Raw genomic sequence first — 20,435 nt, forward strand, 5'->3', positions numbered from 1 at the left:
ATCGGGATTGGGCTCATAGCTCAGTGGTAGCGCACTTACTTTGCATGTGTGAGGCACTGGGTTTGATCCTCAGCACCACATAAATAAAGAAAATAAAGGTATTGTGTCCATCTACAACTAAATTTTTTTTAAAAAATTTTTAAAAAGAAATATGCATTATCTCCAATACAAAGGGAAAAGGATGGAACTCTGAACTTTAGGGAGTTTCAAAGAGTTATATGATTCATTCTTCCTCCTGCTTGTGAGGAAACAAATATCTACTCAAAAGCATTTTGAACAATGATTGTTGGGCCTATTTTATAAGTTCTTGAGACAGTTTCTCAACTCCCATTTGTATTCTGTTCCAGTGCTGCATCATCATATTTTTCCTCTTAGCTAACAAAACTCTGTCTTAATGTAATTTAGGCCTATTTGCTCCATTTGCGAAACAGGATATGTTCAGAGATGGTTTGGAGGTATGCCTCTCATCTCTGAGGCACAGCAGAAAGTATCTGCTGCTTGGTAAGCTTTATGGTGGGTTGGAACTAAAAATATCCACCAACCACACAAAAAGAGTAATGTATAACCATGTACATACTAAAAAATACAAAAGTAATACTGTCTTGCAAAGAAAGACCCAAAGAAGTGTATTGTGAGACTGTGAGAAGAGGAGGAGCATGGATTAAATGTAGACACCATATTGAAAATCTGTATGGTCTTCCTTGGTGAAATAAGCCAATATTCTGAGATACAAGAAGAAACCAAAAATACTGCTAGAGATGTGGATGATTCCAATATTCACCCTCAAGTACAGTTTCCACTAAGACCTTTATCATCAATTGTCTTTGGAGTAGTCACAATGTTATCGTACTTGATGCAGTCTGGCCTTGGGGTCATCCAACTGGTTTTTCTCTCTCCCTGGGATGCTCTTCCTCAGATACCTGCAGGGCTCATTCCCCACTTCCTACAAGCCTTTTTCCCAAGTGACCTTCTCTGAGGCCTAATGGACTATCCTCTTAAAGATTACAACCTAAGTCCGGGGGTATAGTGCAGTGGTAGAGTGCTTGCCTCGCATGTGTGAGATCTTGGAATCAATTCTCAGTATTGGAGGGGAAAAAATTTACAATCTCTGCCCTCATACTTGCCTGAACTCCTAATCCTCATTAACACGCTGCATTTTTTTCTTTGTTAGTTCTAAATACCTGCTAACACACTATATAATTCATCATTTAATATGTTTCTGTTTATCTGCTAGAATATGGGCCACAGAAAAAATAGATTCAGAAGAGTTTTTAAATTCACTCATGCATATCCCAATAGCCCAGAATAATGCCTGTCACATAGTAGGCCCTCAACAAATATTTGTGGAGTGAGCCAAATCAAATCACAGGAAATAATTTTTTCTCTCTCTCTCTCTCTCTCTCTCATAAACACACACACACACACACACACACACACACACACACACAGAGGCAGTATTAACCAAAACAGTTTTTGAGTCTTAACCTGAAATTTATTAAAAAAAAAAAAAAAAAAAAAGGAAAATTTTTAATTACAGAGCTGGTAAGTTTCAACCTCATAAGAAAAGGAACAAGAAACAAGGTCTATTAAATATTTGCCAATCCCCTCAGTTCCTTCATTATTCAAACTGGAGGATGGAAAGAGAATTCAAGAATCTCTAGTTCTAGTGAAAACACACTGCAGAGAACAGGAGCTATAAAAAAGGCATGATTAATAGCTTGAACATAACTGAAATACGCAACTGCACAAGGGCCAGAAGGTGCACAAGAAAGTATAGCTGTTTTTCTCGTCAAGGTGGGACTAAAACTGACCCAAAGGCATAATGGAGAAGAGCTGTCCCATGAATCCTCTACACGTATGTGTGCATGCGCGGTCACACACACACGCCCCACTATCAGAAGCAGCAACAATACTAACATACTATCTACACTTGGGCTTTTTTCTTCTTGAACACTTTCTGCTGTGAACATATGATGCTAAAATAGAAGCATACGGACTTCTTCTAACCTAATTATTTCTTGAGAAGGAGAAATTATACAAACAATTAACTTTGGAATAACAGATTTTGGAAAGAATGCTTGTTGAAAACTGTTGGAAATTTAGGAACACATGGTTGATTGATTAAGTGTTAAAATATTTATTAAATATGAGACTCAAGAATCTACTGCAAGAAAATGGAAGTTCTTCACTGAGGGGAAGGCTACACCCAACACGGGCACAGAGTCATGTTAATAAGAAGCTGAATAAGTGAATTGAAGAGCACAACTAGTTTATAATGGCACCAACGACAATACAATGATAAAAAGAGGAAGGCAAGCAGGGAAATACAATGCATAGAGAATGAATGTAAGTGTTATTAAAAGCTATATTAAAAACACTGGATTGCACAGTTAAAATTTTATGGTATGTGAATTATATATCAAAGTATTATTTTTAAAACAATATTAAAATCATTATTGTTTGCATAAGTACATTTTGGATGAAGGCAATATTGGTTTTCATAGAAGGGCTTCTGAAATTAGTGTACCACGGTCAGGATTTTTTAGAAAATGAAATAGAATGGAGTAGAATGAAAAGTATTATACTGCATATAAAAATAGTAAGATCCATTTCATGGCACATATTTTTATTTTGTGTGTGTGTGTGTGTGTGTGTGTGTGTGTGTGTGTCTGTCCACACATCCACCCAAAAACTTTTACAGAAATATTTATAACAGCAGTATAAATGATGGTCAGAGAAAGAACCCAGCTGCCTATAAATAATGGAATATTATTCAGCAAATAAAAGGAATGAAGTACTGATGCAAGCCACAATATGGATGAAATTTGAAAGTATTATGCTAAGTTAAAGAAGCTAGTTACAAAAGATCAGAGAGTGCATGATTCAATTTATATAAAATCTCAAAGACAGGCAAATCTATAGAGACAAAAAAGTAGATTAGTGTTTGCTTACACAAATTTCTTTATAAGAATTTATGGGATTTCTTTATAAGGTAATAAAAATGCTTTAAAATTGTGGAGATTGTTGCACAATCTCTGAATACACCAAAAATCTTTGAATGGTAGATATTTTTAAATGGGTAAAATCTATGGTATGCAAATTATATCTCAATAAAGTTATTTTTAAATACACATAAGTAAAATGAATTTTTTATTCCTGAGATTACACTAAGTCTGCTGAAGTCATGAAAACTGTTTCAGAGTGCTTTGCTGTTGAACAGCTACATGATCTTCATCTTTTGATGTGGAGCCTCTTCCCCAAAACAAGTCCTTACTTTCTTTTAATCTTAAAACAGCTCCTTATTTATTCTATGGTATATATACTTAAAAGTACTCATACTAAAATGACTATCTTCTACTGGTGCTTCATTCAGATATAAAGCAGCATGTACAGATCTTTTAGAAGCATAGAGATTTCCCGGAGTGCCATATGGATGACTGCCTAAGAAATCTTTTAAAATAGAAAAGATTTTATATTAGCTTATACCATCAATTAATATTATAAGTAAATTTTATAATTAACAAATATTTAACTAATATAAATATTTATTACATAGTACATTTATATATAAAAATATAAAATACCATTATAATTAACTTATATAACTAACTCATACTATATAGTAAAAATATTCTACATTAACTTGTTAGTCCACACAAGGGAGATAAAAATTAGAAAAACTTAAATAAAATAAATATTAGACAACGGTTATATGGGGCTTAGCTACAGTGGAAAAAAATAAAAGATGTCATCTTCAGTTTGAAATCATAGTTTAAAAAAGTGAGAAATAAATATTAAGGGAAATCATTGACTGAATATGTCATATGAATTCAGGTCCATCAGTAACACTGTGTGTCACTCTCTCAGTAGACACACATCATTGTCTTAAAGAAAATGCAGCTCCAGGCAGCAAATGACAAAGCCTGGTGAATAAAGTCACACACAAAGGTTAAACATCTTGGATTTATTTTTGTTAGGAGAGATGGGGCTATAAACTGACATGGATGATTTTGTCACAGTGAGTAAAGTGGCTGGGAGACAGCAAGGCAGCATTAGGTAGTGGAATGTCAGTATGCCAATCAAGGTCTAAATTCCTGCCACTTTCTCTGTCAGTCTCTCTCCTCTTATCAGCACGTCCTTGCCTTTCATAATAAACCCTGCCTCAGATTCCAAGAAGAAGGACAGCTACATCAGTGCAGACACTCACGTGTCCAAGAATCCTACACAACCTGGGCATACTGAAGACAGGGTGACTCTGTTGGGCCAGCAGGAATATGTGAGGGCAAGAGGAACAAAGAGTTCAGAGATTAGGCATAAGTAGAAAGAGAATCATGCTTCTCTCCATCCCATCCCAACAAAAAAATTGAATATTCCATTTGGAAAGAAGTATTATAACTTTATTTCTATGGGAAATAACTCCAAAGTAAATAAAATCAACAACATAAATGATTATAGAAAACTTTTTCTCTGCATCTTTGAGACCGAAAATTGAAATAAAACAGACCATAAATATTTACTGAATACACTCTGTAGGTCAGGCACAATACTAAGCAGTGAATAAACAATGGTCAATGTGAATAACCAAACATAAGATTGCAGTCTATGTCACAGGGTCATGATCTACTAACATTCATGTTGTAATTGCCCCACACCCCTCCCCTAACACACACATAAGCATGCACAATTTTATGCCAAGTTTATGATACAAGTTCTACTTTTAGTATATGTGTAAAAGTGCCCATCTTCCTTTATCCTAAATATGCACCCTGTAGCAGTGGAGCAATGGATCACTATCCTGTAGCAATGAATCACCATTGAAGACTCTGAGCATGTCATGCTCACCAAGTGAGGAGGTGGACTGGGTACATAACTCAAAACTTAAACCCAGGGGATTAGGAGAGCAATGAGAACTGAAAAAAAAAAAAAAAAAAAAAGATGATTACTTCAGCTGTGAGGAACAGAATGGACACTTCAATCCATAACCCATGAAGAAAATAAATGAGGCTCAAGGGAAATTAAAGAAAAAGCAAACAGAAAAAGAAAAACCATACAAAATACAATTTAAAGGTAAGTAGTAAAATGGAAAGCTTGTTGAACTATAACACATTTTCCAAATTCCAAAATAAGTTAAGTCCAACAACATACAACAGGGATGGTTCTCAACACTGAATGTAAATAACCTTCCAGAGACTTGTTTTTACTTCAGTTGCTAAGAGAAAAAAGAGACACTTGACAGAAATAGAGTGGGGTAAAAATACAAAATAAACCAAAGGTCAGAGAAAATAAGAAGCCATGTTCACAGGAAAATGACAAATGGAAAAGGACTACAAGAGAGTGACAGAGCCTGACTGAGAGGTGAGGAGATAAAGAGCAAAGTAAAGAAATAACTAACCAGGGAAAGTCGAATAAAACAACAGGCATATGAGAGCACAAAAATGAACAGGGCCCTTCACATGGCAGGGCATCAGCTATTCCATTCAGCCAACATTTGTTTGCTGACCATTTGTTGTGTATAAGGCTGTCTGCACTCAATGCTGGGAAGAAATAAAAATGAAATGAAGGGCCAGGATTTCAGTCCATGTTTTTCCATGCAACTAAATTAAAATAATTTTACCCCAACACTCTACAAATCTAAACTCCAAGATTTCATAATCAGAATATTTAAACAACTCATCATCAGTAATTTCAAGTAGATTTTATATTAAGCTGATTTAAGTTACAAATTAATGGTACTTTTCTTCATTACCCATGAGAACATTGTCTGTGCAAGATCATATTAAGAGCTATTAGAACAATGTGCTCAACTTATCTCAGAAATTACATCAAATAAGAATTCTTAGTATCTCAGCATCAGTATTTTTCCCCCTTTTTACCTTAAGGTATCCTGAGAATCAAAAAAAAAAAAAAAAAAAAGTACACTGTGGTTTAAAATAGTCTTACCTCTAGTTACCTACTCATTCAGAAATGGTTCTACCTTTAGTGCCAGCAATGAATATATCTTGAATTTCCCTTACCTACCCCAATCAGAATCTGTCCATCTTAAAAGGCACTTTATGAGGAAATAATTTGGAAAGAAAGCAGTGTTCTAGTTATATTTTATGATGCTGTATGAATGGTTCATGTGTAAGAATAATTTTTTTAGTCCTGAGTCAAAATTTTCATCATCTTCAATAATGTTTACATTTCTATCAAAGTTTACAAAATCTTTTCTTAAGAAACAATAGCTTAAGTGTTCACCGTAATGGTAACTATGAAAATGCATCTGTTTAAAAAATTCCCCAGCGTTCTCATTAAACAATACCTACAGATTTTCTGGAACACACATCGAAGTACTCCTAACTCTGCTAAGCTGCCGCTTATACGAAAGTCACCTTGACAATAATTCAGTCTGTGACAAAGACTAATACCAAAAATATCCAACTCAATAATTAAATCTTTCCAAATTCCAATTTACAAAAACTTTTCATTCATTATCATACATTTAACAAATACCACATGCCATTCAGAATAAGCCTATTGCTAATTTTATATAAATTTAGTGTGATTTTTAGAGAATCAAAAACTCTGACATGAGTAAGAAAACTGACCTTTAGGCTTCATCTCCCAACTGAGGAAAGGCACAATGTATAGAATCTGAATTACATAAGGGGGAGAAGAATGGCCCCTTAAATCCCTCTCCCACAACCCTGCAGACCTTTTATAAGACCAACCAAGAAGAAGAGGAAGAGAAAGGAGGAGTAAAAGGAGGAAAATTAAGAAGAAAGAAAGAAAAAGGAAGAGGGAGGACAATGGAGGAGGTAAGAGGGAAAAGGAAGGAGGAAAGGAAACTTCAAAGGAGCAATAATAGGCTTATTTTAAATGGTATATAGTATTTGTTAAATAAATGTATGTTGAAGTAATGAAGAGTCTTTATAAACTGCAGTTTGGAAAATTTGTAATTATTGAGTTGGATACTCCCCCCTGCCGTAGATTATGAATTTGGTATGACTTGCAGCTTAGCAGTAGTTAGGAATACTTGGATGGGTATTCTAGAAAACTTCAGGCAGCACTAAATGAGAATACTGGGAATTTTTTTAACAGATGCATTTTCAAATTTATCATTATGCTGAATAATTATGTTTCTTTCCTCTGAACAAAACACTTAAAATTCATGGGGGAATGAATGCAATCCCAGGGACCATCAGAACAAGTCTGGCTAAAGACAAGGTTCCTTTAAAAAACCCATAATGTGGATCAAAAGTGGAACCAACCACTAAAACCTAAATGGTTGAGATTTAAAATCATAAAGTCCCTCAGACTCTTTCAGGTAGCTCTCTCTCTAGTTGAGCCAGGAGGTACTGTATTGACCCAGCACGGCGGGTCTAGCATCTTCTCTCTTTAACTGATCTGTGATTTTCCTGATCTTTGTCTTCCCCAAGCCCCTGGGCAAAGCCTCCTCCTGCTCAGATTGATGATCCTTTCCCACTCTCCAGTCTATCCTAGAGTAATAGCATCAGGTGAGGCATAACCTTGACTGCCCTATGCCTGCTGAGGATCCACAGCTGGAAGCCTGGATAGACCCGCTCCCTCCACACCCCCACACTGGATATTCTAAATGCATTAAAAAACCACTAGGGAATTTAAGGAAATTTTGCAGGATCAGGTTCTGTCGAGTAGCAGTTCCCCCTGCAGCATCTTGCTATTTAATCCAAGAGAAACTCCTTAAAGAAAAGCTTGTGCTATGACCAGGAATAGCAAATTCTTGTATCAGCCTGGCCTCAACACCTTATCTCACTACTGGAGGACATGAAGGCAACTTCTTTCAAACAAGCCCATTTAAAAGGTAAACTGGAAAAAAAAAAAAATCTGAAGAGAAATTGACCCTTTAGAGGTAAAGGTTAGAGACATGAGGCAGTGCAAAGCAGAGTGTGTAGTCTAGCAAAACTGTCAACTAGGAGTTCTACTGCCTTGGGTAGGTCATTTTAAAACCATTGCAAAAGGAGCACTCTCCAGGCCCTGCCTCAAGGAAAGCATCATTGATTTCTCCTCTTCGAAGTGTTATCTGATGATCTTTACTTGGGACAAAAAAATGCAACAAAAGGGCAACTCTGGCTGAGTGCTAAAGTCCCCTGGTACAAAATTAATTTTTAAAAAGGAGACAAAAAGTCTTCATTAACCATTGCTGATACATATGACCCTGAAAAATCTCTTCAACACAAACAACAAAATTGATCTGGGGGCAAGAAGAATGAGAAAATTCCTTTTTCCTTCTCTTTCCAGTTAGAACTACTGATATTTCTGGATCATGGTACAGCATTTTTAGTTTTATTTTCAAAATCAAGTAACATATAATAACTTGTGCTGGGAAAAACAAAACATATTTCTATCTTAAAAGGAATTCAAATGACATAATCAGACATAAACAGCACCAAGAAGTCTAAAGTCATGTTCTACATGACATATTTATATCTTAAAATATAGCATGTTGAACTCTATTTTAATTATGTGTAATGTAATTGCAAGTTAGCTGCAGAGACCTGGGCAGCATCAACAGTTTCTTGAATAAATAACATTAGGTATGTTCCAACATAGAGATGAATGAGAAATTTTATATTAAATAAGTTGCAAACATTTTATAAAAAGATTATTTGATGTTGATTTCTAACATTTTCTTTGAGAATCCTTTTCCAGTTCTACCATTTTCTAGCTTTATGGTCTTGAGCAGCTTAATTAGCTTCTAAGTCTCAGTTTCCTCATTTTTAAAATGGATATAATAGTTTCTATTTCATAATGAGAGATAATACATGTCAATCAGGGCTGGGGAGATAGCTCAGTTGGTAGCCCTGGGTTCAATCCCCAGTACCACAAAAACAAAACAAAACAAAAAACATGTAAATCATTCACACAATGTCTGGTACCTGGTAAATGTTCAAAAAATGTTAATTGTTAACTCTTATTTTTCCAACTCTTTCTCCCTGTTTTCTTTCTAGTGCTTTTATTACCAGAGTAAACACATCTGACTAGATAGTCACAGAACCTATCTTTTTTTTTTTTTTTTTTTGTCATTATTGACTTTGTGTCTCTATTACCTGGATGATTTGACATTCGGGACTCTCCAGCTTCTAACACTATAAAGACACAAAAGATATTTTGTACCTTTTTCTTTTGATGAAGGATATATGAATGTGGATCCTGTTTAGCATTTAAAGTTTCTGTTTATGAAACTTTGATCACAAAAGAGTATATGTAACTTTGGTGTTGACTGCTGAATACCAAAAATGTTGATTTGTAATGAAAGAATGTAACCATCAAGTATTTACAAGCAGAACACATCCTTCAAGAGGTTATTATTCACCTTTTAAATGTCAAATTATCTCTATATTTTCTATTACTACCTCAAAAATAAAAATGGAAAATACAATTTTATATATAATACAACTTTTATATATACACACACATACATATTATTATACATACATATATGTTAAAGGTGTAAAATTAATGAAACTTTAATATACATATATTATTATGTATATTTTTCAAGTACTGCAAGAAATATGTTGTTCCAATGGAATAAATATAAGAAATCTCTGCTTCCATTGCCAAAGACATCCAAATGTCTTGAACGACATCTGAAGTACTGTCAGTTCCCTCTACCACAAGACCAGTTTAGCATAGTGGTCGATTATATAACCAGGGCAGTGGAGATGTAGTGCTTGAGTTCGAACCCCTTCTCAGCTCTGTGATTTCACAGGTAAGTTATCAACCTATCATAAGTGATTTTTTTGAGGATGGGACAAGTTAATGTACATCAGGCAATCAAAAGACTATTTGGCACATCGAGTTCTACCACATAAATTACTATATATTAAATATTTTAGTGTATAACATAACATATATAGAAATTCTATTACATGTATTTTTCTCTTTTCCTGATTTTCTTTTCCTTCTACCTTCTCATTATTCCCCTTCCTTTTCTTTCCCCACCCCATTTCTATGAACATCTTCTTTCTCTTTGGGGCTTTCCATGAGACTTAATGATAAATGTGGCCCTAAATTAGCCTCATGATATTTGTTATGGTTTGGATATGAGGTTTGCCCCGAAAGCTCCTGTGTTAATGCAGGAATGTTCAGAGGTGGAATGATTAGATTATGAGAACATTAACATAGTCAGTGGATTAATCCACTGTATAGATCAATAATTTGAGAGAACTACTGAACTTGGTGGTACCTGTAGGCAGGTGGGTGTGGCTGGAGGAGTTGGGTCACTGGGGGCTTACCCTTAAAGATTATAACTTACCCTCCTGCCTCCTTCCAGGAAGAAGATAGAGTCACTCATAGTTTTGATTATAGCAGGAAAGAAGTGATGAAAACTGGTTCCTTTTGTGCACAGTAAAATTAGTAGGTAGAATTTCAAAGATAGCAAAAAATATGTACACTAATTGGGATCTCACAGAGTAGAAATGAAGTAATTCCTAAATTAGGTTAGATGACTTATAATGTCTCTTTTCTCTAGGACTCTTAAATTCCACTTAGTTATGTAAATTTGAGTAAGAACTTAAAGGAAACTGCATAATTCTGATTTTGACTTTCTTGTAAAAGAAGGTTGGTAGGGGAACCAAAATGCACTGTGAAATGTTCCTGTCCTATTTATGGTGGTATAACAAAATTTTGATTGGTACAAACCTTAATCAAAAAAAAAAAAAGATGTCTGTGCTATCTTTGCAAAATACCCCCAAAGCTGCAATTCCTGGGATCCCTTTACCACCAGGGAAGCAGTATTGCAGACAATTTACTGTCAAGCTGACTCAGTGCTCCCAAGTGAAACAGCACAATTTTAAGTACAGCTCTTCCATACTTAGGTATATGTATACATATATTCAGACAAAATAGAGCACACCTTCTACTTTCAATCTTGCTATCATATTGCATTTTCTCCATTCATTACTGGTTTCCAAAACTCTTAATAAATTGTAGACCTATGTCCTTGGTACCTGACCAACTACTTGAGAAGCTATGACACTTTGTAGGGGAAGAGAGAGTGGGAAAAAATGTGGCCCACCTAATTCACTGACAAAAAGAACATCTGCTATTTGTAGAGAAATATACTCCCTGAATATAAAACAAATTATGGAAAATTTATGAGGTGACCACACAACAAAATAAACTACCAAATAACCTATCTTTGATGCTACAATAAATTTATGATGCTTGGCAGGCAAAAAATGAGTAATCATTAAGGTGGTTATTCTAAAAAATAGCAATTGCAAGATTATGAATATCAATATCAAATCATCAGTAAGACTAAGTAGGTGATATCTTGCCCAAATAGGTAGCCAGCTTAAAAAAAAAGTTTTATCTTTTTACCTAATATGTGCAATCCCTTTACCATAAATACTTTCAAGACAAAAGAAAGACTGATTATTTTATTCTGGTGCTACCTTCCAAGACTGAAATTACTTCAAACTAGGTAGACAACCTTGAGGATACCAAGGTTACCCACAATCAAGTATGATCATTTGACTACCATTTTTAGGACTTTATGGCATAATAAGCTTTTAGTATAGGCTAATCATCCCACTTGGAATAAAAAATAAAATGTGCATTAAAGTAACTGACCATGCAAAAAGGAAATTTTTTACAAGATGGACTCATCAACAAAATCACTATTTCACATTCATCAAATTGTTTAAACAGAACTTAAATTAACTTTCTTCCAAAATAAAGATTGTGTGTTTCCATTTAGGGCTGAAAACTGAAACATTGACACATTAAGAATAAAATTAAGGTGTTTTATTCTGTTATAGTTCTTATGAGTTTTATGAATCATTGAATAATACATGTCAACTGCTTGATCTTATTAGGTGAGAAATGATTCCTGAACTAATTTAAATGACATATAAGGTCTATTCTCTCCAGGACAATTCAGTTCCACTCAGTCATGTAAATCTGGGTAACTTGTAACTCACTTCTGGGAATGTTACACTCCTGTAATTAGGACACCATTTTGCATTCCAGTGATGTCATAAAATTTCTAAATAGTACTCAAGCAGCCTGTGGGAGTTAATGTTATTTAACATAGAGTACTTACTATATGCCCAGCATTGTTCTATTTACTATATGCCCAGTTTTACAAACATTAACTTACTATATGCCCAGCTTTACAGATATTAACTCATTACACAGTATTTTTAGTTTATTTAGTAACTAAGTTCTTATGAAGCTTAATGATAATGTGAACTGGCATTTACCAGTGAGTAAAAGTGAACAATCATATTCATTGACTCTTGGAAATTAAAAGTATTCATTTCTAACTATCAGAACCATCCTGCGGTAACATGAATCTAGCCAATTAATGCTTCTTACTGAAATCCTTGGACAGCCTTCAGGACTAAGTCCACATTCCTCAGCAAGTCAAGAAAGTGCTGCAGCATCAATTCCCTGCTTTTTTCTTTTGTCTCATTGGTCCCTTAAGGCTTAACTATTTGCAGTTCACAAAGACATGTCCAGACTCCCACATGCCTATGTCCTTGCTCTCCATTCATTTGGCCATCCCATTCTCTCCTTTTCAAGTAGACAATTCCTAACTTGCTCTTAAAACACAGTTCAGACAGTACCTCCTCCAGAGAGCCCACTCTGACTGCTTTCCTGCGTTAGTAATGGAACTTCTCTGCTTCCACAGCCATATGTGATTACTTCCAGAAAACCATGGGGAAGGGCAAAGAGGAATTGCTTATTCATTCATTCATCTTCTCATTTGTCTGTGAACTCCTTAGAGGCTAGAACTGGGTCTTTTAACTCTAAATCCCTAGGTCCTTGCACAAAAATTACTCAAAGCAGGAGTGCATGTAAATAAATGTCTTTTAAATAAATGAATTGACAAGTATAAATTTTGTGAGTTCACAAAAAGGTCATCCTAATTTTATCTCTGCAACACAAAAAAATACTAAAAATATCTGTGGATAACTAAGGTACAGGAAGTTTTATCTATTTAATTACCAAAGAAATAACAAGAGCCATATAAAACCAACTTATTTTTTCAGGTCCAGTGACAACTCTTAGGAAACCAGAAATTCCAGAAGTGCAAGAAAATGTCTTAGTTTCCTAATTGTAGTTAAAACTGGCCTATGCCAACTAGGTCTTTGCAATCCTAAATGCCAGATCCAGCGCTAGTTGACAATGATTTCCAGCAGTTGTTTAAGGAGCGTGCTGAACTGCAGTGGATCCCTAGGTGATGCAGACATCAAGACATACTCTGCAGGCCTATGTGCCACGCACAGGGGCAATTTCTTGTAATGATTTCTTGTAATAATTACTTTGATGACAACACAAACTTTGACTTCTGACTTGAATTCATAATCTGTTCACAATGTTTAACCAAAATTCTATCAATTCATTCACACCTCACCAAAAGTTAGTCATTCTTCTCAATTCTCAGATTTATTGCTGTAGGAAGTAAAAGCTGCAGGGGCCTGGAGGTATTTTCTGCCCCCAGTGGATAGGTCTATGAATCAAAAAACTGCAGAAGTGGTGCCTTATGCATGGTGAGAAAAGGACTGGCCTGTTTTTCAAAGAGTTGATGTTTCACCAAGACACAGAAGGTCAGAAGGTACTAAAGACAGCATTGCCAGCATGAGGCAAAGACTCAAGAGTTCCCAGGTACGATCCTGCGGTTTATCTTTCTGTATCTCTACTTCCTTCTGTCCTTCCTCTCCCAGAAAGTATCTGTGATTTGTTTTAAAGCACTGCCCTATCTCAGCAAAATTCTGACTCTGGGAAACTCTACAGGATGAAAGACTTCAAGTCTTTAATAAATAAATCATAAAAAAAAAAAACCAAAGAAATGGAGAGAGGAAACTTACATTAAAAGAGGCATAAAAAAAAAAAAATAATAGCAGCTTCTAGGCATTATTTTGATCCATTTCAAACAGACATTTTATATATATACATATATATACATATATACATATATGATATTTGAAGCTTTCTTGGGGGTGTATTACTTAAATTTATTTCAAACGAAATATGATTTGCTTCAAAATGATACAAGAAGGGGAAGAAAATAAGTAGAGAGAGTAGAGATAAAACAAGACTGGCCATCAGTTGCTAGTCATTCAAACTGGGGGTTCATTATGTTATTTTATGTTTTATGTGTGATTGATATTCTTTATAATCAAAGGTTGCAAGAATATTTCTTTAGGAAAACACTCTTAATTATTTGAAAAATAAGATTAGAAAACTATGCTCTCTTCTCCTTCAGTTTTCCAATGGAAACAAGTAAAAAATATAAGGAAAATAGACTCCCTCATTAAAGACTGGAATATTATGTTTTCTACTACAATAATCTAACTTTGATGGATATAATAGTAGTCCTTAAATTAATGCCTTATATTGGCAAAATTTTAACAGAATCAAGCATTTGACTACAAATAGAGATTTTAAATAATATTTTTATAATTTTACATATTTAACACATATGGATAAGTCAGTATAAATATCACTTCATCCAGATACATCTTAAAGCGTTGGTGAGTATACTTAGGACACGTGAAAATATTCAGCTTGCCTTTGCTTCAGTAAAATTTAGAAAAATTTTCATCTATATGAATAAGTTCTATCTTAATATGTACTTACATTTGGGTTAACTGCCTGCCAGGTTTATATCTATAAATCAAAAAACTATTTACAGGGCTCCCAAAATATTTAATAAAATTAGCTAGTAGATTTAAAATAATTTTCAGACATATCTGTGAATATGCGATATTGATCTAAATACAGATACAATAATAAACTGGGTTTTTAAAATAATTTTTATATGCAAAAAAACAAAACAGCCCTAATTACACCAAGAGAACTGCTACCGATGAAGTAAGGGGTAGGGGCAACTCCTTTTGTACAAAGTAGAGGTGAATCTTTGGTGTCCACAAATCTAAGTGATCAGAGAACTTAAGTTTAACTTATTTTTACAGTTTGTGTTTCCTAGGAATGCCTCCACGCCGCACTCCTCCCCCATTCTTCTATAGTACCAATCTTGGGTTATAAAGTCTTAGCTTTCAGCATTAAAACAACAATGATGATGCAAACTTGCCCATATATAACCTCCTCCCTATCCATGGTTTTTGCTTGACTAGGATGAAAGAAAGGGTCTACTCCCTTCCGACTCCTTCACTCAGGTTACTGCACTGCTGGAGGCATCCCGCCCAAACTCCCCTACTCCCCTGGAGCAAAGGAAAGCCCTCAGCAGTGCTTCTTTTGGTTATTTTATTTTATTTATTTATTTTTTTTGGTCCCTTTTTTCCCCTTTTTTTCCCATCACTCGCATTAGGACTGCGCTCATTTCACCCAAGTCACTGCGTCTCCAGGGCAACAGAGCAAACGTGAGGTCGCGGGTAGCCAGGCCGCGCGAAGGACCACCTCCCGCATCCCGCGTCTCACCTGCCGGCCACCGAGGTCGCCCCGCACCCGTGTGTTGAGCTCTTCGTGCTGAGTTTCGTCTTCGCCTCCTGAGCGGTAGATGAGGCGCAGTGGCACGATGCTCTGGCGCTCCAGGAAGCGGTTTTCGTTCCTCCTTTCCAGCTCCGTCAAAGAGGCGTCTCCTTCCAGGCAGGAAGGGGGGCAGAAGAGAGTGGAGAGAAAAGGCAAAAATAAAGACCCTGACCCTCACTTGTCCCTCCCGTGGTCCTACATCTCTCCCTCACGAAAATTCCACCGCCTCCTCCCTCCCGGACCCCATCTGGAAAGGACGCAAAGGCACCAGCTGGAGAGCCTTGGACCAGCTCATCTGAGAGCATCCAGGATCGGGGCCCAAAAGCAGGGTACCCCTTTCCCAGTCTCCCCATTCCTCCTCAGAAGAAAAACAGGCATCTGACCCAAGGCTTCTCATGCATCCGCGCGCCCCCACACATGTATTTTTGCTCCGCTTCTCATCACCCTTCCAAAAAAAAAAAATCTCCCCGCGCACTTGGGAAATGGGGGTGCCCCTTTTCAATGAGCCTGAGGGCTCCAAAGATTCCAGGAAAATGGTACGGCCCGAAGCTACAGAGGGTGGCGAACTTACCTGCCCGGCCGCAGAGCGCCGGGGGGCAGGTTCCCAGGGCGCAGAGCAGCAAGAAGGGCACGGACGCAGTCGCCACCGCCTGCATGATGCTCCTGTCAACCCGCCGCGCCCGAGACTCTCAGCTTCTCATGTCGGAGCAGTTGGGTCCTGCTTCCTAGCTCTGAGCCCTCTGGCTTCCCTCAGCCGCCCCCTCCCAGCCCGGGCCGATGCTGCAGCTGCCAAGGAGCTGCAGCCTCCACCGCGGCGCTGCCTCAGTGCTGCATTGTGCTCCGCGGGCGCTTCCGCTGGCGGGGGGAGCGAGCAAGTGCTGCATTGGGCGGTTGGCTGTAGCTAAGTGGTTTCTAGCGCCTCCCACCTCATACCCTGGCACAGGCTCAGCCGGGCGACGAGCACTCGGCAGGGAGCGAGCGCCCGGTGCACTCGCCCCTAGCGCACCAGTAGGGGCGCGCGCGGGAGTCAGCTGGGAAATGTAGTTCTCTAAGCGTCCTGCTGGTCTCCCAGACGGCTCCCACTACCGCGAGCTCGTGACCCCAAGGTTCTTTACATCCTGTAGACCAGAGGGAGGAAAAACACGAAGGAACCAGTGGTCATCACTGTCAGGATTCCTGGCTCTGCGCTGTGCTGTTGTGGCAGCGAGTATTCATCCGCAACGTCCTGGATGAACTATAATGTTTCCCACAAATTAGTAGCTAAAGTTAGTATCAGGGAACAATACTCTAAGAATAGGGTAAGTTAATCATTCAACAAACACGGCTGGAGAACCTACTATGTGGTAGGTTGTTGACAATGGTGAAGGACACTGGTATAAGTCCCCTGCGCAAACGCAGTTGAGTAAGAAGGCCGGGTTTGTTTCTATATTTGTTTTTGTTTTTACATTACGGTGTGGAACATGTCCTGGAACTACCTAAAGGAGGACCTCTAGGAGTCAGGGACGACCTCCTGGTAAAGGCTAAGGCAGACGCTTGTATGAATTAGCTTAACTCTCGAGAACATTTTTGTTCTTTCTCGAATATCTGCCTGCCTCCAACCTATATTTGAAAACCAGACATGGGGAACTTTACTTTCTCAAGTCAATTATTCTATTTTCCTCTAGTTCCAAATACTAGTAAGACCCTACCTCAAAAATAAAAAATAAGAAAGGCTGAAGATGTAGCCCAGTAGTTTGCATTCACAGGGGAATTACGGTGTACATTTATAGTTTTACCCCATGCCTATATGAACTTTCTTGTCCTTCGTTATAATTTGAAGAGATTTCGGCTATCCAGATCCTATGTAGAGTATCACATTAATTAATTATATTGGTGATATCATATTTATTGGACTAAATATGCAAGAAGTTGCTAGTACGTTGGAAATTTTAAAAAGAAACATGTTTTCTGCAACCAGGTGTGGTTGCACACACCTGTAATTCCAGCTACTTTGGAGGCTGAGGCAGGAGGAATACTGTCTCAAGGCCAGTCTAGGCAACTTAGTGAGACACTGTCTCAACCTAAAAAAATAGAAAAAGGCTGGGAACATAGCTCAATGGGAAACTGGCCCCAAGTTCATTCCCTATTACTGAAAAAGAAAGGAAGGAAAACAAGTTTTCCAGAGGATGAAGGATTCAGAAACCTGCTACACAGTATAACATCTTTAGAGTTCCAGTAGTTAGGGGGCATGCCAGAATATCCCATCCAGAGGAAAAGACAAAGTATTGTACACTGAACCTTCCAAACATAAGGAAGTATGATGCCTGGTGGTCCTCTTCAGGTTCTGGAGGCAGTAGATTCCATCTAGGAATACTGTTTCAAACCATTTATAAGAAAGACTCCAGCTGTTAGTGAAAGCCCCAAGAAGGAAAGGGCTCTGCAATCCTACAACCAGGCAGATTCAAAGATTCTGGATGTTCAGTGGTAGAAAAAGATGTTGTGAGGAATTTATGGCCAGCCTCAATAAGGAAATCACAGTTTAGGCCCTTGGGGTTTTCAAATAAGGCCAAGCCAGCTTCAGTGGAGAATTAGGTACTTTCTGGAAAAAAAAAAAAAAAATTATTGCTTTGTTACTGACAAATTATTTTTGCCTCTTAATTGATCTGAGTTCTTCCTAAATTTTTTTATATAGGATTTTAAAGAGGTTACTTCCCTCAAATATTGCCAACATAATTAAGACTGCTAATTAATGGTAAAGAACTTATTTGCAAAGACCTAAAATTTTCTTTTTAACCTAAGTTGTTTGTAATCATTAGTGTGTATAGGTGATGAGGTGGGGTATATTGCTGCCTCTGGATGCAGAAAGGGTAATCTCTGTTTTTGTTTTTGTTTTTCTTGGTACCAGGGATCCAACTTAGTGGTGCTTGACCACTGGGTTATATCTTGTTTTATTTTTTGAGACAGGGTCTTGCTAAATAGCTGAGGTTGGCCTTGGCCTCCCAAATTGCTGGGATTACAGATGTGAACCTACCACACCTGGCTAGAAAGGGTAATTTCTTGATTGGAATTTGTGGAAGCATAGTTGTCATAATACTTGTTTGGTACCATTAAACAGCCCTATAACTAATGCAGCTAAAATGCTGAACTACTTGACCTTTCTTTTGACTTTTCTTTGTACTATGTCAATCTTCCAGCTTTTGCCCCACCCTACCCATGACAAATAATGTAATACAGGCAAATTCACAGTGGCTCTTATCTAAGGTAATTTGGGCCCAATTATATCTGGAGTAGCCTACACTGTGACTGGCATTGTTTTAGACTTTTTTTTTTTTTTTTTTTTTTAAACCTGGCTGCTTCATGGTTTTAAGATTCAGCTAGCTCAGCAAAGGTTTAGTTTACATTTATTGTGCTTTAAAACTCTTCCATCTATAGAAAGAGGTCCATTATTCTTACATCTCACTTTATTATTGGAATGATTTCTGAAAAGTATAACATAAAAATTTTCTTTGGTTTCACAATCAAAACTACATTTATAGAAATTTGTAATATTTAAATATATAGCACTTATTAATTTTAAGCATTTTAATATATCCTTTAGATGGCAGACTTACATGCACATCCATCCTGGCAACACTGCTTAAAAAATAAAATTCATCTGGTAATACACAAAAACTTTATGATGTGTAAAATATACCTTGTGCTACAATTTCATTTGTCAATCTTGGGAAAATAAGCATTCAATTTTGAGTCACAAAACCACATTGTCTTCACTGCTGTTTCTACCTCTAGGTAAAATGAAGCTAACTTTGAATGCTAACACTACTCATCCTTTGCTGATCATTATTTAAGGTGTCTTCCTCCACCCCACTTCCTAACACTTTTCAACTGTAGTGCTCTGGATAACAGAATTCTACTTATGTGCTTACCAGGGATTTCTTGTATGGACATTTTTGGCAAAGCATATGACATTGATTGATTGATTGAACGTACCAGGGATTGAACCCAGGGGTGCTTAACCACTGAGCCACACCCCCAGTCCTTTTTAAATTTTTCGAGACAGGGTTTTGGGAAGTTGCTGAGGCTGGCTTTGAACTCAAGATCCTCTTGCCCCAGCCTCCTGTACTGCTGGGATTACAAGCATGTGTCACTGCATCCAGCAGTATGTGACTTTCAACAATTGATTATCTACTTTGCTGAGGAATCTTTGAAGAATCCTACTTTAAAATGCCTTGGTAGATTAAAGATTAAATGTCCTGGGACTGGGGTTGTGGTGCAGTGGTAGAGCACTTGCCAAATACATGTGAAACACTGGGTTTGATTCTCAGCACCAAATAAAACCATAAATAAATAAAGGTAGTGTGTCCATCTACAACTAAAAATATTTTTTAAAAAACGATTAAATGTCCTTTTGTGAGCAAATCTGGAAACCAAACCAGAATTAAGTGCTATTTGAGGAGGGGAAGAAGTGCTCTGGGGATGCATCCTTATTGTCATTTGCACTACTTGTTGCAAATAACAGGCTGGTTTTCTACCCAAAGTTCTCTCCTTGGCTAGATGTCTGTCTGCGTAGCTCAACCCATACAAACTTTATGTGATAGTCTTTTTACAACGTATAGCACTGTTTCAAGTGAACTGAAATTTAAACATTAAAAAAAACCCTCAGTATTCATTATGAAGATTTTAGGGGTGTTCTAAAAATCCAGTGTTCAAAATAGTTTTAAAAATGTCAAAAATAAAATTTAACAATGGGTTCAAGCTTGAGTCCTTTTCTCCTTAATAAATGTAACTGAGGCAAATTGATACTCAACAATTGTGGGGCAAACACTAACACTGAAAATTGACGAGATCATTACTCTAATGTCAAAGTATCATATGGCAAATATAACTACTTCCTAATTATTTGGGAAATTTTGGAAAATACAAGTAACTGAAGGGCAGATAAACCTGCAATTTTCTAAGTTTCTAGGTTTTTATAAGGCTGTCTACAAAAT

At 37.0% G+C, this 20,435-nt stretch overlaps 1 protein-coding gene across 17 annotated transcripts in view; it reads right to left on the reverse strand.

Moving 5' to 3' along the window:
* Window positions 1-16,392, reverse strand: part of ADAM22 (ADAM metallopeptidase domain 22) — a gene marked incomplete at its 3' end in the record, with an annotated part of 216,953 nt that extends 200,561 nt beyond the window's left edge. For 5 of the 17 annotated variants that reach the window (XR_013765860.1, XM_079151666.1, XM_079151667.1 and 2 more), the window contains exons 1-2: window positions 16,037-16,391; window positions 15,415-15,575 (exon numbers count right to left, since the gene is read on the reverse strand). Coding sequence is in view for 16 of the 17 variants with exons in the window: in XM_079151666.1 (XP_079007792.1) it covers window positions 15,415-15,575; window positions 16,037-16,121 (246 nt within the window). Of the gene's footprint in view, window positions 1-15,414; window positions 15,576-16,036 lie in introns of all 17 variants that reach the window. The other 12 variants (XM_079151676.1, XM_079151671.1, XM_079151670.1 and 9 more) reach the window with 5 other exon arrangements.
* Window positions 16,393-20,435: the final 4,043 nt, after the last annotated feature.

Source organism: Sciurus vulgaris (assembly GCF_902686455.1).
Source record: "Sciurus vulgaris genome assembly, chromosome: 8".
In the NCBI taxonomy this organism is placed as follows: domain Eukaryota; kingdom Metazoa; phylum Chordata; class Mammalia; order Rodentia; family Sciuridae; genus Sciurus; species Sciurus vulgaris.